At 40.9% G+C, this 24,707-nt stretch overlaps 1 protein-coding gene across 3 annotated transcripts in view; it reads left to right on the forward strand.

The window, feature by feature from the left end:
• The window catches only part of LOC140511343 (sodium-dependent phosphate transport protein 2B-like), a 37,538-nt gene extending 21,165 nt beyond the window's left edge, over positions 1-16,373 (forward strand). For 2 of the 3 annotated variants that reach the window (XM_072620402.1, XM_072620403.1), the window contains 7 exons: positions 3,394-3,589; positions 4,320-4,415; positions 4,907-5,027; positions 6,498-6,665; positions 8,284-8,400; positions 8,525-8,649; positions 11,195-16,373. In XM_072620402.1, the coding sequence (XP_072476503.1) occupies positions 3,394-3,589; positions 4,320-4,415; positions 4,907-5,027; positions 6,498-6,665; positions 8,284-8,400; positions 8,525-8,649; positions 11,195-11,785 (1,414 nt within the window). In that variant the 3' untranslated portion in view covers positions 11,786-16,373. The remainder of the gene's footprint in view (positions 1-3,393; positions 3,590-4,319; positions 4,416-4,906; positions 5,028-6,497; positions 6,666-8,283; positions 8,401-8,524; positions 8,650-11,194) is intronic. The other variant, XM_072620404.1, reaches the window with a different exon arrangement.
• The last annotated feature ends 8,334 nt before the right edge of the window (positions 16,374-24,707 follow it).

Below are 24,707 nucleotides of genomic sequence, written 5' to 3' on the forward strand. Positions count from 1 at the left end.
CAATTATGCTGACTTTTTTCCCCTCTCTAAACATGCTACTATTTGTCATGTTAGATGGCTCTTGGGGAGGGCTACATAGGATACTATGGTAATGTAAGAAACAGTAAAGATAGAAAGATTAGTTAAAATCAAAGCAATTATTAGGAGTCATTTTGCCCAATTGCATGCCAATAAAACTGAAGATCTAAATTAAATGGATGAATATTTATAAAAATATAAATTGCCCAGATTAACAGAATAGGAAATAGGATACTTAAATAACTCTTAGAAAAGGAAACTGAATAACTTATAAATAAACTTCCTAAGGGGCAAAACCCAAGGCCTAAATGGATTTAGAAGTGAATTTTACCAAACATTTAAAGAAAAATTAGTTCTAAAGCTATATAAATGATTTGAAAAAATAAGCAAAAGAGTCTTATCAAATTCCTTCTGTTACACAAATATATTTTGGATACCTAAATCAGGGAGAGCCAATACAGAGAAAGAAAACTATAGAGCAATTTCCCTAATGAATATTATTGCAAAAAATTTTAAATAAAATGCTATGAAGAAGACCACAGCAATATATCACAAAACTCATACACTATGTTCAGGTGGGATTTATGCCAGGAATACAGAGGTGGTTCGATATTAGGAAAACCACCAGCATAACTGACCATATCAATAACAAAGCCCACAGAAATTCTATTATTATTTCAATAGAAAAAAAAAAGCTCTTCACACAATACAATACTCCTTCCTATTCAAAATAGAATAAGTGGGGCTTTTCTTAAAATGATAAGTACTGACTATCTAAAAGGATAAACAAGCATTATCTATAATGGAGATAAATTAGAAACCCTTCCAATAAGATCAGGAGTAAAGCCAGGGTGTATGTTATCACTATTATTATTATTCAACAAGAGAAGAAAAAGAAACAGAAGGAATAAGCATAGCATAGGAAACAAAGAAATGAAATAATCATTTTTTGAAGATGATATGATGGTACACTTAGAGAATCTTAGAAAATCAACTTAAAAACTATCCCAAACAATAAACACCCTTGGTTAAATTGCAGGATATAAAATAAATCCACATAATGAACATTTCCATATAGTACCAACAAAACCCATCAGGAAGAAATAGAGAAATTCCATTTAAAATAACTACAGACAGTATAAGATACTGCCAAAACACACCCAGAAACTGTATGAACATAATTACAAACACACTTCATGCAAATAAAGACATCTAAAAAATTAGAGAAATATTAATTTCTTGTGGGTAGGCTGAGCCAATATAATAGCAATGACAATGCTATTTTACTTACTCAGTTTCATATCAAACTACCAAAAAATTATTTTATGCTTCTAGAAAATATAATAACAAACTTCATCTTGAGGAACAAAAGGTCAAGAATAGCATGGGGATCAATTTTTAAAAAAAGAAGGCACTAACCATATACCAAACTATGCAATAAAGTGGTAATCATCAAAACAATCTGATGCTGGTTAAGAAATAGAGTGATTAATCAGTGGAATAGATTAAGGGCATAAAATAAGTAAATGACCAGAATAACCTAGTGTTTGATAAGCCCAAAGATCCCAACTATTGGGGCAAGAACTCACGATTTGACAAAACCTTCTGGTAAAACTGGAAAGCAGTCTGGCAGAAACTAGGTATAGACCAACATCTCATACTATATAAGAAGATAAGTTCAGAATGGGTACATGATTTAGACATAAATGGGTACATGATATCCTAAACAAATTAGGGAAGCATATAAAAAAAATAGCCTGTCAAATCTAGGGATAAAGGAACACTTCATCCAAAAAAAGGATGAGAGGGTCATGGGTGATAAAATGTATAATTTTGATTACATCAAATTAAAAAGGTTTTTTTGCACAAGCAAAGCCAATGCAGAGAAAATTGGGAAGAAAGCAGGGATCTCGGTGGGGGAAGGGGGGAATTGACAAGGTTCTCTGATAAATGCCTCATTTTTCAAATATGTAGGGGACTGAGCCAAATTAACAAAAATAAGAGCCATTCCCCAGTTGATAAATGGTCATAAGATATGCACAGGCAGATTTCAGAACAAGAAATCAAAGCTATCAATCGTCATATGAAAAAATGCTCCAAATAACTATTGATGAAAGAAAGGCAAATTAAAACAACTCTGACACCTCCTGACAGACAAGAAAAATAGCAAATACTGGAGGGGATATGGAAAAGCAGGGATACTAATGTATTGTTGGTAGAATTGTTAATTGGTTCAACCATTCTGGATTACAATTTAGAACTATGCCTAAAGGGCTAGAAAAACTGTGTATATCCTTTGACCCAACAATACTACTTCTTCACATCTTTATCCCAAAGAGATCACAGGGGAAAAAAAGACCCATATGTACAAAAATATTTATAGTAGCTCTTTTTGTGTTTGCAAACAAATGAAAACTAAAGGGATGCTCATCAGTTGGGGAACTGCTAAACAAGTTGTGGCATATAATTATGATGGAATACTATTGGAATATAAGAAATTAGGAGATGGTTTCAGAAAAATCTGGGAAGACACATGATGCAAAGTGAAGTGAGTATAACCAGGAGAATATTATACACAGTTGCAACAATATTGTAATAATGAATAATTGTGAAAGACTTAATTTTAATCAATACAGTGATCTATGACAATTCTAAAAACCTCATGATTAGAGCAGCTAGGTGGCACAGTAAATAGAGCACCAGTCCTGAAGTCAAAAGAGGACCTGAGGCCAAATCTAGCCTCAGACACTGACACTTACTAGCTGTGTGACCTTGGGCAAGTCACTTAACCCCCATTGCCTTGCCTTGCCTCCTCCCTCCAAAAAAAAAAAAGCCTCATGATGAAAGTATTTAAATGAGAAATCAGGAGTCCTGGTCATCAATCCCAACTTGCCACCCACTCCCTGCAAATTCCAAGGTTTCCTTGTCTGTGAAAGGGAAACATTAACAATCTGGTCTGCCTACTTCACAGAAGTGCAACCCTAGATACAAAAGAGCTTTAAAACAGGAAGCTCTACAACAATATAAGAGGGAGTGTAGACAATGTTGTCTTTTTTCCCCAAGTGCTGTGTCCAGTTCGGGGGTGGGAGCACCTGGATCTCTAGTTTCTGTGATGTGGGGAAACTTCTAATGTGGAATCCTCCTCTCCCTCCCCCAACTCCCACAACCCCAGTACTGATAATGATTGGCAACTCCAGCAATAGCTTGGGTCACTGTGTTAAGTGACTCACTCGTGGTCCTATAACTAAGGTGGGATTTGAATTCTGGTCTTCTTGACTTTCCAGCCAGTCTTTCTCATTTTGCACACAGTCATTCTTTGCATTGAATTAACTGTCTTGTCATTTTCTCTTTCTTTGGGTTTTCTTCTTCGTCTAGGGCTTTTGCAGGAGCTACTGTCCATGATTTTTTTAACTGGTTGTCAGTACTGGTGCTGCTGCCTATGGAGGTGCTCACAAGCTACCTCAACGACCTCACCAGTGTCTTAATAAACTCCTTTAATATCAATAGTGGAGGTGATGCCCCTGAACTCTTGAAAGTCATCACACGTCCCTTAACAAAACTTATCATTCAGGTAGGCATCAAGACTCACTCTGATTTTAAGTCTGAGTCATTAAGAGGGTAAAATAATAGCACTTGTAATGAACTTGGTTCCCTTGGAAGGCAAGTTGAAAAATCTCCTCTCTCAATCTGGTAGTGCTCGTTGGAAGTTTTTCATACTCGTGTCTTTCTCAGTTCATTGCCTAAGCAAGTGGTGCTAAGAAGCAAGCGCTGGGTTGCTTTGAGCTCCACGTTGGTAGAGTTTTGTTCCTTACCACCACTCTGACCAAAGGAGGGATTCAACTATTCTACCATTTTGTGACCATTTTTTTTTTCTGATATTGACCTGAGAGTATTGTCCTTCAGATCAGGTCAAAGAGGAAGCTCTTTCCTTAGGGATGCCTCATTCCAATACTAGTCAGCCAATAAGCATTTATTAAATCCCCATCACAGACCAGGTACTGGGGGATCCAAAGACAAAAAAAGATTCTCACTGGCATTAAGGAGCTGACAGTGTACTGGGCCCCCTAGTATGGGACAAAAGAGTTTATCTGACCTGATCCTAGTCATAGGAAGATGAGATAAGGTCCCATATGTAGGTGTAATGCTCTGGAAATGAGGCCTGTCTGTGTCTCTGTTTTGCCCACATCATGGTTTTTTCTTCTGTACACTGGAGCCCCTAGAAAAGTAAATAATTTTTGCACTCACAAATCATAGCTAAAGAAAAGGCTAACTCTTTTCCTCATGTCTATTGCTTTCCCCAGCTGGATAAAAAAGTCATAGTTGAAATTGCTACAGGAAATGTGGCAGCAAAAAGCAAGAGCCTGATAAAGACTTGGTGTGAAACTTTTAAAAATGTAGTAAGTATCAGAAAATGATTCAAATGACATAGATGAGGGATTGAGACTTCTCTGTTCCTCCTGTGGTGTTGAGGAACTGCAAGTGCTATTGGTTTTCTATATATTTAGTTCTCTAGACCACCCTGCCCTAAAGCTCTAGTCACCCTGCCCTAGTTATACCTCAGACTGTGGGGCAGAACAAGACTGCTCCAAGGTAGGGATAAAGCAATTGACTGCCCAGGTCCCCATTCTGGGGTTAGAGTGCTCTGAGTGCAATTCTGTTGGCCTTCAGAAGTAATCCAGATGTTCTGTACGCTCAGCTAATGCTCCATAGACCCAGCACAAAGGCTGAAGGTCTTCACTGGGGATTGTGGGGAAGGTAAGGGAGAGAAGAGGGGAAAGTGGGGATTCAGTGGCCAGTGGGGTTTGTGTCTTCAGTGTTATAAATTGCATCTTCATGTAATACCATTCTTAGCAATAGAATTTTTTTTTCCCTGTGTGGTATCATCTAGACTTTAAGCAATGTTACTGTACCCTCCCGAAAAGAATGTGTCTCTCCCAATCTCTGCTGGACTGAAGGGAACATGACCTGGACCATCATGAGTACAGTATATAAAAAGAACCTTAAAAAGTGTAAGTAGAAAACCAACTGGACACTCAACTTTACTAAATTTCTAACCTCATTCTCAATTTTTGCTAGGGAGACAAAAAAAGTTTTAGGTAAACAAGGCCTTTGAAATACAGTTCTGTGAGATCCAGGAAGATGTGACAATCTTCAGCAGAGTTCATACTGCTCACATTCCATACTTACTTCTTCTCTGGCAGCAACTGACAGTAAAATAGTCCTTGATGAGAGAGCTGACTGCCAGACCAATAAGGCAGCCTTGTGAAAGGAGCATTGAAGGCACTATCCTTGGGAAGGAGAAAGTGGCTAGGCCTACCCTAAGGATCAGCCAAACTCTTCTTTGCCTAGTGCCAATGAGTGCTTTCTGTACTAGTGATACATGACGCGGGGCAAAGAGCTCAATACATCTTCAGCAAATGTATCTGGCCTTCTCTGTAACATTTTCCCTGACCTGCCTCTGAGTCATTTGGAAGCATTGACCCAGAGTCTGAAACAAGCCAGATAGCTCTTAGGAATCTAGCATGCTGGAGGCAGGAAAAAAGGCAACTTTCATGTGGAATTCTTATACGCACTGTACCCACACTTAGGCAATGACCTCTGAGGACCAGGCCATCTTTGTTCATAGAGGCCCCACATATTTTGTAGGGCATTGTCAATAATCCTGACATTCAAAGGACCTTGAGAATTCCCCTACCAAATCATACCCTTTGCATGGGAGTATTAACTTACCTGCTCATGGTGAAATATCTGGAAACTTTCCCCACTTTATCGAAGATAAGTGACATCCATAAAGTTGCATAAGTAGTTAATGGCAGAGTTGATCCCAGAGCATCCTTGGCACCGTACCCCACTGGCTCTCAGCTATCATTCCTAGCTTGAATGATGTGCACAAAATCAGTGCTGTTAGTGCTATTATCTCTCTTTGACCCTTGCTGACTCTCCTTCTCGCCAGTGCTTTAGCCAGCCCCGGCAGAGTCTAAAGGCTCTGGATAGAGGCTACCCTAGAGAACTGCATTCACTCTTTTATGCTGCTAAAATAAAATACAGACAATTTCCTGCATTCTTACTTTTATCAGTCAGTTAATCACACTTTACTGCACTAAGACTGGGCAGATTTAGTAAAGACTATGATGAGGTCTTGGTCCTTGGGGTACAAAAGATTCCTTTCTGAGAGGCAGAATTGGTAGACACACGTGTGTGTGTGACAGAAATTAAAAAAAAAAAAAAAGACCTCAATTTGAATTCCAGATTCAACACTACAGTGGAAAGAGCCTGCATTTTAAAGTCAGAAGACCTGAATTCAATTGCCAACTCTGGTGACTAATACTCATATGACTGTAAGCAAGTCATTTAACCTTATAAAGACAAACACAGCTGAACTCTAGAAAAGACAGTGTCAATTTCAAAGAAACCTTCTGGCTTGCTAGGCCTTATTACCTGTGAATTCTCTTAATAAGTGGTTCTTCTGGTCCCTCCAGGCAAACACTTATTTGTGGATGCCAAACTCTCAGATTCGAGCATTGGACTCATCCTTCTGCCCTTCTCCTTGCTGGTCCTGTGCGCTTGTTTGATCATTATTGTCAAGGTCCTGCACTCTGCACTCAAGGGAAAAGTTGCTGCAGTGATTAAGAAGACCATAAACACAGGTAGTCATTTTACCCTCCCTGAGACTTTCTGTGGGCAGAGACCTTGGGCAAAAAAAACCCAAAACACTTGCTAGCTCTCTTCCCGTTGTGCTCCCAGAGGTCCATATCTGACCCATCTTTCTGGAAGCAAGAACTCTAGATGACCTAGGCCTCCACTTGAATTTTCTCCTTCTGATTGACAATCCTAGAAATGCACATTGTCTCCTTTATTTGAATTTGTATTCTTCTCTTGGGAATGTTCCTGAGCTCAACAGAAGGATCATTGCTCCAATGTTGTGTCCTCAATAGCCCTAGAGGGTCTGGTTTAGATGTACAGAGAGAGCTAGGAAAATCTGAGTTAGGCTTTTCCATATTTCCCTCACAGAGACCCTTCACAAGACCTTAGTGGGACCATTCCCCTTGGGAGATAAAGAATGGCCATGAAAATGAAAGGAAGACAGGCATGTGATAGAGTGGGTAGAGAGTTGACCTAGAAGGCAGGAAAATCTGAGTTGAAGTCTCACTTTTGACACATACTGTTTGTGGGACCAAATCACTTAACCTCTTAAGAGGGCTAGGCAAGTCTTTAGCGCTATGTTACAGAGAATCTGCAACTTTGCATTGATAAAGTTCCCTCACCTGAGAGCTCTCTATACTAAAGAAATCACATCTCCTAGTAAACTCAATAGAGCTCTAAAGTTTGCAGATCCCTTACAGACATCAACACATTCAACTTTTACACGTCATTCCTGTGAGGGAGTCACACAGGTATTATCATTTCCATGTGAAAGATGTTAAATGATTTGTCCAAGGTTATAATACCCAAGATGGGATTTGACCTAGGTCTTTCTGATGCCCAAGTCCATCCTTCTTTTTCAGACATTTATTAGCTTTGTAATCTTGAACAAGTTAATGAACCCACATGGGCCTTGTGGTACAACAGAAAAAAAGCATTAGATTTGGAGTCAGAGGCACTGGCTTGCTGTCTCTGCTAAGTGTCTTTGGGCAAGTAAATGGAGGTCTCTGGTCCTCCAGTTCTCCCTCTGTAAATGAAGGGGGATGGACAAGATGACCTAGTCTCTTGCATCTCTAATTTGAAGATTCTATTATCATCTGATGAAAAAAGAATCTGTTAAAAAGAAATTATACATATACTGTTCATGATAAGGGCATTGTAAATAACAAAGGGCTCTAGAAATTTGACTGTCATCATTGGTTGACTAGGAAAGATACTCCCAAGTTGCTGCGTATCCCTGCTGCCTCATACACAGTCACAAAAGCAGGAATGTTGGAGGAAAAGGAAGAAAGATCATGGCAATGCAGTGAGCCATCATGGCTGTGGTGGCCACCATAAAATAATGAGTCCTTACTATTTGTTATAAAAATAATAAAAGTTATTATTAAGGAAGAGGAGGGGATGGGCTGAGCATACAAGATAGCACAGTGGTTAGAAGGCTAGGCCTCTTGCTCACTGCTCTTAATTGCATTAGGAAGTATTTCCACTAGAAGTTTTGGAATGTGTTTTCAGTAGAAGGATTGTTTCTGGATGGACCTTGGAGTGATCTATTGCATCTGATAGTAAATTGTCCTGTTGACCAGAAAAATTGTAGAAACTGTCTTTTTCTTCTAATGTTTCCAGATTTCCCCTTCCCTTTTGCCTGGCTGGCTGGCTACCTCGCCATTCTTGTTGGAGCTGTGATGACAATTATCATGCAGAGTAGCTCTGTGTTCACCTCTACAATCACTCCTCTCGTTGGCAAGTCCTCCTTTTCTCCCCCTTTCCCTTTCCACATGCCCATGTCTCCATTTTTACATGTGGTCCTGCCATGCTCAGTCATTCCCACCCAGGACTGAATCCAGTGGTTTTTTTTTTCCCATAGGCATCGGGGTGATCAGCCTTGAGAGAGCTTACCCTTTAACCTTGGGCTCCAACATCGGTACCACCACCACTGCCATCCTGGCTGCCTTAGCTAGCTCTGGAAATACTTTACAAAGTTCACTCCAGGTCAGGATACACACTTGTGACTCATTAACTCTTTGCATTAAGCTCTCTATTCTTAGTTTACTGCTAAATCCTGCAAATGAACCCTCTGGTTTCTTTCTCATCATATGCTTCATATGTCAAGGGATCATTTATTACTCTTGAGATCTTACCTACCTCAGAACGGTGACCTGTGGGTGAGAAAATTATCCCTAGCTATTGTCCCAGAAGCTGAACTACCTGGACCAGATATCTCCAGTTTGTGTCTATAATAAACAAATTAGGATGCTAAACAGTCACTCCCCATTCTCTACCTTATCCCCTGTCAACCACATACAATGATTGAAAAAGACATGGATAACTTCCTCCTTTTTGCCCTCCTATCAGTCAGAAAAGGTGATATGGCAAGAAGAACTTCTGACTTGGGTGTCAGAAGACCTGAGTTTGAATCCCAGCTCTGCTACTTGCTCAGTGACTGGTACAGATCCATGTTTTGTGTTTAGAGGAGGGAGAGGTGACTGGTGGTTTCATGGGGGGAAGAGAAGCCTCTTCCTTGAAGGATGCTGAGGATGTGTTTGGGCAGAGAGCAGGAGGAAAAGTCTTCTGAGAGGGGGAGGGATGTGAACCAAAGTCCCAGAGATTGTCAAGTGAACAAGCGTTTTTGAAGAACCAGTTTCACTGGAATGAATGATAACGGTAGGGCCAGCAATAACATTGATGATGTCAATAGGACTTGTATAGACACCATCTCCTTTGAGCAGCAGGAGGTAATGCTGAAAAAGGCAGAAGAGGATCAGGCTCTAGAGGACCTTGAAAGCTGAACCAAGGAGTTTGGTTTTTACCCTAACCTTGGGAAGGAAAGAGGTATTGGATTTAAGGGTAGGATGTCATCAGAGCTTTGATTTAGAAAACGTGTGTGTGTGTGTGTGTGTGTGTGTGTGTGTGTGTGTGTGTGTGTGTGTGTGTGTGTGTGTGTGATATGTATCACCATCAAGGGACCAGCCAGGGGGAGGCTTTTGAAATAGACCTAGGCCATAGATCTAGAGATGGAAGGATTTTCAGAAGTCATCCAGCCCAATTCCTACTCAATTTATAGATGAGGAAATTGAGCATAAGTGCCTTGCCCAACATCACACAAATAGTATCAGTCAGAGGAAAAGCAGCATTATTTTCCATTTTACTTCAAGTCCAGACCACACAAAATGAAGATCTGGTGGTGTCATCAGGAACGGAAAGGAGGGGATCCATACAAGAGATGCCACAGGAGGATTTAGGGACTGATCCCTTGGAAGGCAGGAGAGAGGGAAGGGACAAAGCTGAGATCTGCAGCCTAGACAAGGCCAGGATGGTGGTGCCCTTAACGTTCTCCAGTGTGAATATTGCCTCACTAGGTACCTGCCTTCTCCTCTTCCTCTCCTCCTGTCTCTGGCAAGGGAGGGAAATTGCACCTGCTGGTGTGTAGGCAGGCCAGGCAATGCCTGTGTAAGAGAAAGGTGACAAAGGAGGGTGGGTAGCAGGTCTGGGAGTAGAGCTTGATTCAAAGCATGATAACACAATGAGATGAATTTTCTAAAACAGTGAATCCCAAAACTGATTTTGAAAACAATTACTATAAAAGTCTCATTGCAATAAATTTTTTTATTAATTCTGTTGCTTTTTAACTCACTGGTAATTAATTCCATTTGAAGAAATGTTTTTAATTAAGTAAATTACTTTTGAAATCACTGTTTTGGAACTCAGCAAAAGTGGCTTAAAATATCCATTTTGTTTTGTTTGTAAGCTAGGACTCAAGCTTTTCATTGCATTTAGCTCCTTCCTGCATGCCCATTTGCAAAGAGGCCCATTTTCATAGGATTTAAGTGCTGGAAGGGATCTTTGAGATCATCTAGTCATCCTTTTGTAGGCAAGAGCTTTTTGCTGAAGGTGGAGGTCATGCAGGTAATAAGTGGCACAGCCAGTGCAGAATAGGAGCAGAATGGAAGCTTATTGGGGTCAGGTACTTTTCTGTGTCTCAAACATAGGGCTCTGCAGTAGCTGTAGTAGTAGTATCAATGCTAATTGATTTAAATTGTAGCTAGGTCTTCAGACTCCACATGCATGGTTCTTCTCCTGACATCATCAGGAATACTCTTATTGGCAGAGTGCCTTGAAGTTTCCAAAGCACTTCACATAATGATCTCTCTGGATGTTCACAATAAGCCAGTGAAGGAAGGGCTCTGTTGCTTCTTCACAGATGAGCAAAGGGAGGCCAAGGCGAGCTTCTAACCCAAGTTTTCCTGACTTCAGACCCAGTGCTCTCTAGGTCACATCTAATGTAACAATTATTCATCTCCTGCTGCAGAACTGCAAACCTCCTTGCAATATTGAATAGACTGGACTAGATGCCTCTACTGTCCCTTCTGGGTCTTAATGACAATGAAAGTATTTGTGATAATGGTTTCTGTGACACCATTGACCTTTCCCTTCCCTTCTCATCACCATTTTCTTCCTGATTTCCTTTTCCATTCCCTGATTGATTTCATGTATCTGCTAAATGAGTTTTCATCTTGTCTAATCCTTTTCATTTCAGATTGCCTTGTGTCATTTCTTCTTCAACATAACCGGGGTCATTCTGTGGTACCCAGTGCCATACATGCGCCTGCCGATCCGTCTTGCCAGGGGCCTAGGAAATATCTCAGCCACCTACCGTTGGTTTGCCATCTTCTACCTGATTATCTGCTTTTTTCTATTACCACTGATAGTGTTTGGCCTCTCCCTGGCAGGTTGGAATGTGTTGGTCGGGGTAGGAGTATCCCTCCTATTGGTAGTTTTCATAATAGTGTTGTTGTGGGCCTTTGAGACCCACCACATATTGCCAATGTGGATGCAGTCCCTCGAGCCCTGGGATCGCCTGATTATGGGCTTCGTGGACAAATGCTGCCAGAAGAATTCCTGCTACTATTTAGGCATTTTTTGCAGAGCAGTTCTCTGGCCCTGCAAATGGCAGTTTTTAAAGTGCTGGAAACTGAAGACAGATGACAGAAAGGTCAAGGAAGTCCCCATCAATGTCCCTGAGCAGTTTGAAAACACTGGAGTCATAACTAACAAGTCCCAGACTTTGGCCAACACACAAGAGAAAACCCCAGACATGAAGAGGTCTCACAGCAGCCTGGCCTTGTAGTGGGACAGTCAATGAGAGGGGAAGAGAAAAGATGGATTATTTCTTGTTTTACATGCCCTTCCCCTCTTAAAGTATGGGAAGGGTAGGGACAGATGGATAGCTATCCATTGGGAAAATGGAGTAACAGAAATTTGCTTTTCCTTCCCTCCATCCCAGAACCTAAAGCATTGGCAGATAGGGCTGACTCAGCATGGGCAGAAACAGTGATGAAAGCACCATCCTTACCACAATTCTCTCTCACATGATTTCTGGCTCTCTGAAACATCTGGGACAAGAACCATAGAGATTTTGCAAGACGAATACTGACTAGGCCAATTATTTATACCCTCTCTAGAAATACTAGAGCCACTGACCAACAGGCATGGTTTAAATCCCTAAACAATTTTCAAAAGGGAAAAATCTGAGGAAATCCCATAGCTGAAATATATATAATTAAACTTTTATTGTTAAGTAAGTGTGAGTTTGGTTGCTAAGGCACATGGCTCTTCCCAGGAATGACCTGACTGTAAATAGGAAATGGGTACTTCCCTGGTCCCACAAAGCTAGGAGGCAGGGCAGGCCTGGGTAGAGAAGATGCCAGCCAGTGACATATATCACCCAGAACTGTCCTATTAAGTTTCATGCCCCTCCATTCCCTGCCACATGGAGACTTGCAGGAAGGGGAAGGTTAAGAGCTGAGTTTTATCTATAGTAAACCATGTGGACACCCTTTTCATGCCCAGGAGAAACTGCTGGTGGTCAGCAGCATGTGCTGTGGCAGCTTCTCTGGTTAGTTAGATAGGTTTGGGCTGTCTCTACAGACATGATGCCCAACACCAAAGATAAATTTTAGTGATGTAGAACTACTGCATATGCTCATGCCCCCTCTTTCCTGTTCTCCCCCTTTATAGTCTCCACAGTTCCTCCTGGGCAGTCTATAGCCTGGCCAGAGTCAGGCAATTTCTAGAACATTCAAAAGGTATTTCTGAAGGATAGCAATTGAATTAAGAAGCGAAAAAAGTTGCAGACATGTTTGTGGATCTCTTACTAATGGGAGAATATTAAGGTGGTAATGTTCCCAGGGCAGTGAGCACTTGAGTTGCTAGTTGGTCAGCAGCTTCTTTGTAAGCAGCCGCTCAGACTTCTACCATGGATCATTTTAAATATGGAATACTCCAGAAAGCCAGAATCACAAAGGTCAGTGCAAAGAACTGTTCCCACTCAGATAGTCTAAGGGCCTCGTCTGTCATGAGGAGGTGGGGCAGGTTATGACAAAATTCTCTGTGGTTAGGAAAGATCCATTCCTCTGTCCGTCTTACGCGATTGCCCGTCTCTTAAACCCTGGCTGTGAAAACTGGCCTTGATATTTTGTAGGCTAAGCTTTTTTTCTGCCAACCCCAGTTTGTGGTTTGTGAGTCACGTTGTGAAGTTTATTTACCCTCAGTGGGAGGGGGAATGGAATGAACTGAGCTGCCTGCAGGATCAGAGGACCATCCTGAGAGGACCTGCCAGGAGGCATAAGGTACCTTGAGAGCTGTGTCTTGTCTGATCCAGAGGAACTAGCCAGTGGACCAGACCCCTGGCCTTTTAATGGGTGAATGGTCTTGCTGTGAGCCCTCTTCTTTCTGGGTCCTTGTATCTTTCTGTCCCTTTCGCAGAAAAGAAAACCTGCCAGATCTGCTGAGAGGAGGTAGAGTGGCAGTGGCCCTGCCCTAGGGAAAATGTGGATTTCAAAAGCATGACCCTCCTCAGACAGACTATGCCTAGTTTCTTCTGCATCCTCAAAGGATGATAGTCTGGCTAGACAAAAGCACCTTGTCAACCTTCAGCTTTAAGATCACCTGTTAAAAAGTAGTCTGGAAACTCTTTCCAAATTTTCTTTCATTTGCCAGGAATGAGCTTTGTCCATTTCCATTTGCTGTCCTCTTTGATCCCCTAAGCTCCTGCTTCTTAAAAGAGGCTACTTGGTGAGCATGTGACTGGAAAGGCTTTCCCAGCATTCCCAGAGGGTAATCCAGAAGGCTGAATTGACCAGTCAGCCTGGGTCCCAAAGCCCCACGTGAGTGGGGTGTGGGAGCCTGTACATTCTAGCCTCTCTGATACTCTCTCTTTGCCTTTCATTGGCCATTCTTCTAAGAATGCATAACTTCATTTGCCTTTCTTCCAGCCACATACCTTTCTTCCCTCTATCACACCCTCTCCAATATTCCCACATCATCCCACTTAACTAGGCTCTACCAACAATTTCCCAGTTCCAAAGAGTATGTAGGAAAGGGGAATATAAAATGAGGAAGAAAGACAACTAGCCCATTTCCCTAATCCCATGTCACCCCATCTGGGGTCATATGAAGCCTTCCCCTGACCTCTATCTACTATGCATAGAACTCTTCCTAGACAGACACAAATATACTCTATATGGATAGTCACAGAACTGTATAGATTTTTTATGTTATGTAGAAAATAACCTGTATGATTGTAGTTTTATATTGTTCATCCTTGAAAACAAGAATGTGTTTATCTATAAAATATCTATCCATCTATCTATCATCTGTCTATCTATGTGTATGTATAACATATGTAAAAACATTTGTATATTTTGTAGTATCTTTTAAACTTCTCCACACTACACTGTAAATACAGAAATTAAGCACCTCATTGATGCCTTTTGCACTTTATATGCCTTTTTCTAGATGGGATTATTCATGTGATCTGTGTATGTGGTGTGTTTTTCCATATTTTTGGAAAGGAAGAAATAACAAAAGATATTCAAATCCAGAGGGGATACATTTTTGGCTAGGGAATGGGTTACTTTGTTTTGCCCTAATATTTTCTCCTTATCCTTAAGAACTCTTTATAATATGCTCTTTCTTTATATGTGCCCTTCCCCATTGTGCTCCCCTCCCATGTTAGCAAAAACAAGTGTCAGATTAGGTGTCCTCCCTGATCTGATTAAGCATCTGAAAGCTAGAGCTGGGGCCGTTATTCTGCAAGATCCTTTCTTTAGCATATATTTATTTTTCTTTATTCTAATTCTTAGGTCTGGAAACTTGAATTAATCTACATAGTTATTGTAGAAAGCATCTTTTGTTGTAACTTTCTTATTGAACATTTCCAAGTTAAAAAGACAGAGAAAGAACTGGTAAATGGAAGTATACCTAGCATGGTTTTACGTGTGTGTGTATACATATATCTCTGTCTAATGGTGACCTCTAGTTCAGGGTAGGGAAGGAGGGAGGAAGATAGCTTGGAATTTAAAATGTAACAACAAAAAAAGACTCAGGACACAAAAGTTGCCATCAGCCTGAATGTGGAGATGCCACCTAATTAGTCAGTACCTTGAGAAGCATCACGAGGCTGCTTTCAAAATGGAGGTAGAGTCTAACAGATGCAAGTACCTGGGTCAGAGGATGCAAGTAAGTATGCAGCCCCTTGGAAACTCTCCTAATGGCTTGAATAAGGCAGGCTGCTCTTTTGCAGTCCACACTAATATAGTGGAGTGTATTATTAAGTATCAACTTTGGCATCAAAAGATGTTTGTGAATAAGTCACACTTGCCAGTCTAGCCTGGGTGGCTGGCTGGCTCTCGTACAACATGGGGAGCATAAAGTATGTGTCAGAACCAAAATTTTTCCCTCTTATTTGCCTAGGGTTAATCAAAGGTTCTCTGGTGCCAGCTCTGTTTGTGCTTGAGATTAGAAGATTCCTTCTTTTCCCTTAGCAGGAAGCATTTACCCTTTGGGTAGCACCATTCTTCCCTGGCTGTTCAGCAGTGGGGTGGTAGAAAGTGCTGAACTTGGACAAAGGAAATAATACACCATGTACTTTCCTCCTAGGGTTATCTTAAGAAAATAATGAGAAAGGGCTTCCCAAGCCTTTATAATGTTATATAAATATCAACTCTGGCAAATGCTATGTATCTAAGGCTCTCTCCTCCCAGAAGTTTAGTGAGATGGGGCACATAGAGTGATCAACGGTGTTAGCACTACTCAGCCATGTGAGGGAAGCAGAGAGATTTTAGCTTTAGGAGGAGATGGCTTAAGGAAGAATAAGGACTTGGAGAATGGAAAAGAGCCTAGACAACTGGCTGTACGTTGTGAATGCCAAGGAGACAGCCCTGGCAATCTGAGAATGCTGGATTAGCAAGCACAGCTACTCCTACCAGAGTCTACCATTTTCTCAGCTTACCCTGGATACCTTAGATTCCAGACTATCTGAACAAAGACTGTGAAAGTAGCCTCTCATATTAGGAGCCACCTTGGCTTGTGCTTTTAAGTGTCTTTTCGTTTAAACACTTTGTTTCCTCAGTGGTGGTTTGGGATTTCAGAACCAAATTGTAGACAACCAGCAGTTATGGTACCAGCAAGGACAAGATGATTCTTTTCACAAGTAATTAGGCACATACTTGCACTTGAGGAATTTATAGTTTCCAGAAAGACATGAAAATACTCAGAGAGCCCTTAAAGGACATATAGAACAGTGGACAAAGGGAAGCTTTCAAGGAAAGGAAAGGAATGTCTAGAGCTTAGAACATGGAGAAGTTAGGGAGGTCTTTGAAGGACTGCCTCGAAAGATTAGAAAATCTGATTATTTTAAAATACCTGGGAGGAAGCAGCAGGGGGGGGGGGGGGGGGACCAGTGGGCTTTTGGCACCAACCTAACAGGTCTAGAGTCACATGGAATAAAAGCCAAATAGTGACAGGGCCAGAGAGATGATCCCTATAATCCCAGTTGGGGAGCCAGGGAGGAGACAGGTGAGATACAAAGGTGACTGTCAGGAATGATCTCCTGATTATTGACCTCCAGGTCAAATTCTTCAAAAGCCAAAACTCACAATCAGCTGACTGTCAAAGGTACCATTAGCCAAGCCTGTTTTCCATGGAGAGTTTATCTGTGGTGTTTTGCTTAGACTATAGTGTGCATAAGTGTGTTAGTATTCTCTGGGACCCCCAATCTCTCCTCCTTGAAATGGGCTGCCCCAGCCCTAGGGACGAATGAAAAAGTATTGAGCTAAACCCTGAAGATACCAATAGAAAATGAAATGAAAATGAAATGAAATGAAAACATTCCTTCACTTCACTTTGGGGCTTCCATTCCATTGGTGAGAATCCATCTATAGGAGTGGAGTGGCCAGGAAGAGGTGCTTTGATTTGGAAAGTTTACTGGGATGTTGAGTGGAACAATAGTGGGAGTCTATTGGCCTGCTCTTTCCAGAAGAAATGATTGACAGGATTATGATTCCAAGACTAGAATGGTGAGCATAATGGGCAGGGCACTATTAAAGAAGGTAGCAAGCGTTAGAGTCAAATCCCTAGCCAGAACAGAGCCACATTTTCAAGAACTTGATTTGTCCACATTAAAAAACTAAACTGGATCAGAATTCTCGGAACTCTCTTATATTTCCAGAAAGGACTTAGTAGTGACCCAATCATTTTCTTTAAGGATTTGAAGAGCAGGATTACTTGTTCGAATTCGCTTGAGGCTAGAACAAGGAGTAATGCATGGATATGTCAGAAAATCTTATTTTAGCTTGATGCAAGGTAGAGATGTCCAAAAGTAGAATGATTTGGTTGGTATTGGGGGAGGAGCCAAGATGGTGGAGTAGAAAGATACACATATGCTAGCTCTGAACCCACAGCCCATAAAATATCTGTAAAGAAGAACTCCCAACAAATTCTGGAGCAGCAGAAGCCACAGAACAATGGAGCAGAGGAGATTTGTGTTCCAGAGAGACCTGAAAAACTGACACGAAAGGTCCATCGTGCACTGGACCCAGAGCAGAGCCCAGCCCTGCCTTGGCCGTGCAGCACTGAGAGGAGCAGATCACAGCAGGCTTCAGGGGCAGAATCTCCAGCAGGCAGCGCAGGTCCCTCCACCCACAGGCACCAAAGGTCAGTGAGAGGGTCTTTTCAGCTTGCCGAGAGGGGAGTGGGGTGTCTCCATAACTCAGGCCCCCTCGGGAGGCAGCAGCAGAGGCAGCAGCAGACAAGGGCTCCCAAAGAGCTTGGATCTATTGTTGAAGGTCTCCAAATAAACCCCCTGAGGGAACTGAGCCTCTTGTGGCCCCCACCTGAGCACCTGAACTTAATCTCACACTGAATAGCAGCCCCACCCTGCTGAAAGCCCTGAGACTGGGAAGCAGCATTTGAATCTCAGCCCCCAAGCACTAGCTGGGTGGATCTGGAGGTGAGGTGGGTGTGGAGAGGAAACTCAGAAGTCAAGTAACCAGCTGGGAAAATGCCCAGAAAAGGGAAAAAAAAATAAGACCATAGAAGGTTACTTTCTTGGTGAACAGATATCTCCTCCCATCCTTTGGGATGAGGAAGAACAAAAGTAGAATGGTTTGCCTCTGGAGACAGTGGATCCCTCCCTCCAAAGAGGTATATTCAAGTGATGCCCATATGACTGCTTGGGAATTGCAGTTCAGGAAGTTATTGGACTGGATAATAGTAACAATAACAACCAACATTTATACGAGGTATTATGGCACAGTGGCTAGAATACTGAATACTGAATTAGGAATTATGGGTTCAAATCCAACTGCAGTTACTTATGAGCTACATGACTCCAGGTAGTTAACCTTTCCAGCCCTGTTTCTCTCATTCCTGAAAAGGAGACAACTGGGCTCACTCACCTCTAAGGTTACTTATAACCTTAACTATAATCCTATATAGATTTTTATAGTTTTCAAAGTAGTTTGTGTATATTCTCATTTGATAATCACAATTGATATGTGGGGAAGGTACTACAGGTATGATTAGTCACATCTTACAGATGGGGAAAATAAGATTCAGAGAAGTTAGGTGACTATGTCATGAAACTATTATCAGTGGCAGAATCTGAAATCAGTTTTTGAATCCAAGTTCATTGCTCTATCCACTCCAGGTTCAAAATCCCTCCTAATTCTAAAATTCTTTGCTATGTCAACTGAATTCTTTTATCAATAAACATTTGTTAAGTGTCTGCTCTCTAAAGACAAAAATGAAATCATTTTCCTCAAGGGGCTTGCATTGTCTTGAAGGTATACAAGAAGATTTAAAAGAAAAAAATATTTTGGGGAGTGCACACTATCAAATGGGGAGGGGGAGATAAGGAAAGGCCTTTGAGGTAGCATTTGAGCTAAGCTTTGAAGGGAAAAAAGGATGCTAAAAGGGGAAGGTGCTCAGGCACTTAGAAGCATTTAACAAATATTTATTGATTGATCCATTAATTGATTCTTACTCTTTGATTCACTCACCTGGCCCAGCAGCCTCTTTAGTTTCCCTCCTCTCTTCCCAATTCCTCAGTCCAGTCCTCAAATCCTTGGGTTTAATTTCACTGTTTTTATGTCTTTTGACTTGGTTGATTAGGACACCTGTTTCACTGGAGGTACTTCATTCACATTCCCCATGGGTTTTTTCCCAACTGTAGGTGAGCATATCTTCCTCTTGACAAGTTGTTTCTAAAATGCCAAACAGCTTTCTTAAATGTTCTCTAGAGAAATGGGCTAATACGTATCTTTGGGTTCATACTCTCTCCTAGGTGGTACAAGGACAAAAGGAAAAAGCTGATTTAATCACCAAACTTCCAGGAAATAGGGAGTACAAAAGAATATTATCCTGATTTCCCCTTTCTCTAGGTGCAGTGGGAAATCTGCAGGAGTGTGGTGAAGAGTGTCCAATTGCCCTTTAAGTTGTCTTAATTCTTTAAAGATGGTGGTGTTCCAAAGTTAAAGATCCTGCAGGGATGGATGGAAGACCCTTCTCTTGGTTTGTGGTTGTTGTTTTAAGTCAATGGCAAAATGACAGATGTGGTCAAAGTGATTTTCCTAAGTCACAAGTATAACCCTATCACCTTGCCCCCTCCCCACTTAATAATAGCAATAATAATAACTAGCAACAATAAATAATAACTAAAATTTCTATGTTGCTTTAAGGTTTTCAAAGCACTTTATATACATTATTACATTTGATCCTAACAACAATCCAGATGGAAACATGCTGTTATTATCCCCCCTTTACGTATGAGGAAACTGAAACAAAGTTAAATTTCTCTTGATGCATGATTCAAATTCAGATTTTCTTGACTCCAAGTCCAGCACACTATCCATTACGACATCTAGCTGTCAGAATAAGAAAATAATAAATTCCAGCAGCTCCCTAATACAAGCAAGCTCCAAAGAAACCCTTTGGTTCTTAAGTCATCAGAATGGTGACTTCTGCTTTTCCAGTTTTCTTACAATTTATTCCCTCCATAGACTACAATTCCGTTATACCATTCCTTTCTCATGACCCTCTGTCCCCTAAATCTGGGAGTTTTCATTGGCTATCCCTCATCTCTGGAATGCTCTCTCTCCTCATCTCCATGTCAGGGCTTCCCCTCAAAACTCAGCTTACATGCCATCCCTGAAAGAGGTCTTTCCCAGACTGATAGTGTCTTCCTATTGCGATTACCTCCCATTTACGTTGTATCTATCTTGTATTCATGTAGTTAGATTTGCAATGTTGTCTCCTCTATTAGAATCCCTGATTAGAAATGTGAGCTTCTTGAGACTATGGACAATGGTTTTGTCTTTCTCCGTACCTCTAGCTCCTAGCCTGGTACGTGGCTTGTGATGGCAAGCAAAGCAGGATTTTTGCTCCTTTTGCTTTAGTGTAATCAAGCGCCTCTGATTGAATCTTGCCTTTATCAACCAAGAGTCTTTACTAGAAATAAAACACAGAAACAAGAGTTTCTTTAACAAGAAACAGTATATGTATTTGTATTATTAAGTATTTTAATGTGCTTAAAGACAATCCTCCCCATTCATTAATGGGCCTGTGAAGATTTGTAGGAAGGTCCATACCTTTTGTTAATTCCTAATGAGACACTGGTTTTCAAGGGTTGTGATGCATTCTGTCTCTAAAAAATGTATAAATACCCTGAGGTGAGGTTTTACTTTGGGGCTTACTGACTGAAGTGTTTGTTTGGCCAGATGAGACTTTGGGAAGCTACTAAGGAGTCCCACAGTTTTGAAAACCCAGATGTTGGTGCTTCCCTCTCTAGTAACTATGATCAGACAGTTGGATCTCTCTCTGTTTTTCTATGATGTATGTACTGCTTATATCAGACATTTGGAAGCATGTCTGTTGATCTTTGATTTCTCTATTTTCTCTGAAGTTCAGGGTGCTGACTTTTCTCCCTGAACTAAGTGAATGATACATGTGCTTGATTAAAGTGATTGCTGACCCCTCAAAAGCTGCCTTTCCTTTTAGAAAAGCAGATCTAAGAACCTGTGATAGCAGGCCCCCTTGTGTATGTTGGGGTGCTTGCTTTTACACTGGCACATAGTAAGAAGAGGAGGAGAAGGAAGAGTAGGACTCGCATTTATATAACACTCACTATGTGCCAAATTCACTCTGCTGAACGATTTGCAGTTATCTCATTTGATCCTCACAACAATCCTGGGAGGTAAGTGCTATTATTATCCTCATTTTATGGTTAAGAAAACTGAGGCAAACAGAGGTTAACTGACTTGCTCAGGGCCATGCAGCTGGTAGGTGTGTGAGGCCACATTTGGACTCAGGTCTTTCTGACTTCAGCCTCAGATTTGTATCCATCATAGTCATCACCTGCCTCTGAGGGTGAGAGTATTAATAATTGAGGTGGGAGGGAAGAAGCAGGGCACAGTCAGGAAAGTATTTATGTAGGAGATGCCACCTAACCTTTGCTTTGAAAGAAGTCAGAGATTCTACAGCAGAGAATTGGGGAGATAGTGTATCAGAAACCTTGAAGACCACTGATGCCAAGGCAGAGGATTATCGAATGTCCATTATAGGCAATAATTAACAGGCCAGTTTGGATCAGACAGTGAGTGGAGGGGTATATTGTGAAATCACTAGATAGGGAAAATAGATTATTAGAAGGCTTTAAAAATTGGGAATTTGTAAACAATATTGAGACAATAGGGAGCCACTGAAGATTTTTGAGTGGGGAGGGGATGTTACATCAAATGCTTTTAAAAAAAATTGAGTGGTCTTTTGTTTTATATCACCTACATTTCCCATTGTATCCCTCATCCTTTCCCAACCAAAGAGCCAATTCTTTGTTACCTTGTTATAATAAAGAATTTTTTTAAAGGAAGAAAAGTAGCTGAGCAAAACTAATGAACACTTTAAAAAATGTTATTGTTATTGTCTATTATTCTAGTCAGTGGTCTATACTCATAGTCCCTCACCTCTGCAAAGATTTGGGAGAAGCGCCCTCCCATGTGAGATGTTTGGAGCCAAGCTTGGTTACAAACATTTTGCAGTTTTCCATTTTGGTTGTTTTATTGCTGTCCTTTCCATGTTTGTTGTAGTAATCATTGTATATAATCTTTCCTTGTTCTACTTCACTTTTCACCAGTTCATTCTAGTTTTCCCAATCTTCTCTGTATTTGTCAAAGTCGATGTTCTCATGGCACCATATTATTCCATAAATAATAAACACGTGATCCATATTTCTTGTACTTTCTATTCCTCCCCCATGTCTATGATCAACAGTGCCTCTTCTCTGCCATCCTGGTTCCTGCCTGTGAGTTGCCATTTATAATTAAAATGATAATAAAAATGATATATAAGTGTAAGCTATTATTATTTCCACTCTACCATATCATCTTTCACTATATACAGGCTGTCCCAAAAGTCCTAGTGCAGTCTTAAGCTTTAGTATCTTAAAGCTAAAGGGGGATATTAAAGTTAAAAATTGCACTAGACTTTTGGGACACCCTGTATTCTATAACCAGGGAAGATCAGTTCCATTAGCTTTTGCCCATGTTTTGTACAATAGTGGTGAGTTTTGGGATTCCAAAGTCTTTTCAAGATGAGCAGAACCTCTGTCTTTAATCCTTACAGGCAGCCAGTCCACCATTAACATCAGTGGTAGGACCATTATCATCAAATCCCATGGCCCTCTGTAGCAGTAAACACCCTGACATATCCAGGATGGCCCGCTAGCACAAGTTCTTAGATCTACTTTACTAAAAGGAAAGCAACTTTTGAGGGATCAACTATCTTCTTTAATCCCATTCACAAAGAGAGAAAATACAAGCAGAGAAATAAAGACCAACTAACTGTCAGACCATAAGCAATACATACATCACAGATCAACAGACAGATGCAACTGTCTGACCATTACATATGTACATAGTTACCACAGAGAGAAGCACCAACATCTGGGTTTTCAAAGCTGGGGGGCTCCTTAATGGCTACCCAGAGTCTCATCTGGTCATATCACAGGTACATTCTTCCAAAGAGTAAGCCCCTAAAACAAAACCCCACCTCAGAGTACACACAGACACACAGACACACACACAGACACACACACACACACACACACACACATACACACACACTCTTTTCATAGCCTGAGGACATCACAACCCTTGAAAACCAATGCCTCATTAATTAACTAAAGGTGTGGGCCTTCTTACAAAATAAGCCTCCCCTAATCAAGTGCCTCTTGATAGGCTCCAGATGAGGCCTATTATGAGCAGGGGAAGCTCTTTAACTCTCATTAACACTACAGTAGCAAAGTATTATTAGAGAACTTACAGCAAAGCCTGGTATTGAGGCTATCTACTAAACTAAATAGTTGTGGAAGTTTGAAAAAGTCACTTCACTTCCTCAGGCTTCATTTATAAGATGATTATACTTTAAGAGTTCCTTCCATGGTACTTTCCAGTGCTGTCAGTTTCTCTGAGATGGAAAGTTTTGAAGTGGGTGATAGGACAAGGATAAGCTCTTATTGGCCCCATAATTCCATTGCACAAAGCCCAGAGTAAGCCAATAACCATGTTTCCCATGAGGGCATGACAATGCACTACTGACCAAATGGCTAAAAATGCTTGGTCCGGGGGGTGAGTGGGGAGATGGGAGATTAGTTAAAGGTTTTAAGTTACCAGGGCATCTCTCCCAACCAAGAATTTATAACTCCTCTTAAATGACTGGGTTAATGTAGTGAGAATGGACCAAATCGGATTGTTCCCAGTCCAGTGTTTGGGAATTAATGTGACAGGAATAGATGAAGAATTCCAGTATGTGTGCTTGAAGTCCATTAGAAAGACTGCAGTCTCAAGGACATCCTTGGATTTGGCTTTCCTGACAGATAATCTTGCTCCCCTCTGTGTTAAACCTAGCAACCTTCTATCTCTCACTCCTCCTCTGCTCCTTCTCATTCCACCTATCATGTATTAGGTAATACTTAGTTGAGGTTGATACTTGGAGTTCAAATAAACAGCTTTTGTTTTTGCTTGATTTTTTTTTTTAAGAATCCAGAATTACAGATAGCAGATAGTATAAAGAGCCCTTCTTGGAAAGTCAGGGGCCTGTGTTTCTAATCAACAATTCCCCCTTTCTTTTGTTGTGACTGGAGATAAGGTACCTGGGTTTGAAAAGCTTACCCAAGAGAGAGAAGGCACCTATGAATAGGTGGCCATACAGAGAAACAAAGGGACAGAGGTAATATAGATATGAGCCAATGGAACAGGAATGCAAAGGGATTTGTATTAGCAACATCATCCCAAATTGTGCTTGCAACTTCCCGGGGGTCAAGATTTCCCTTGGAGGCCTGATCTATAAATCATGTATGGTGGTATTATAATGGATAATCACATCTTATGAACAATCTTTTTTCAAAAACATCAACTTTTGTTTCCCACCACCACAATAGTTTCCCTTAAACTATCCATTAAATTGTATGTACGGATAAACCAATTGATACAGAGGAAGCCAATGCTGCCACAAAGCTTATAATGTCTAAAATAAGGCAACTTATACATCTTTTCTGTCTTTCAACATTAACTGATTAAAAGTTTGATCAGATACAGACAGATACCAGCCTTTACTTTTGACAGGCATTAAAGCAAACCTAGGACACATAATTACAGATATAATGCTGGTGTTAGCTATATGGAAACCAATGCATCTATATCAATTTGTTTCCCAAA

Source organism: Notamacropus eugenii, chromosome 6, assembly GCF_028372415.1.
Source record: "Notamacropus eugenii isolate mMacEug1 chromosome 6, mMacEug1.pri_v2, whole genome shotgun sequence".
Taxonomy (NCBI): Eukaryota; Metazoa; Chordata; class Mammalia; order Diprotodontia; family Macropodidae; genus Notamacropus; species Notamacropus eugenii.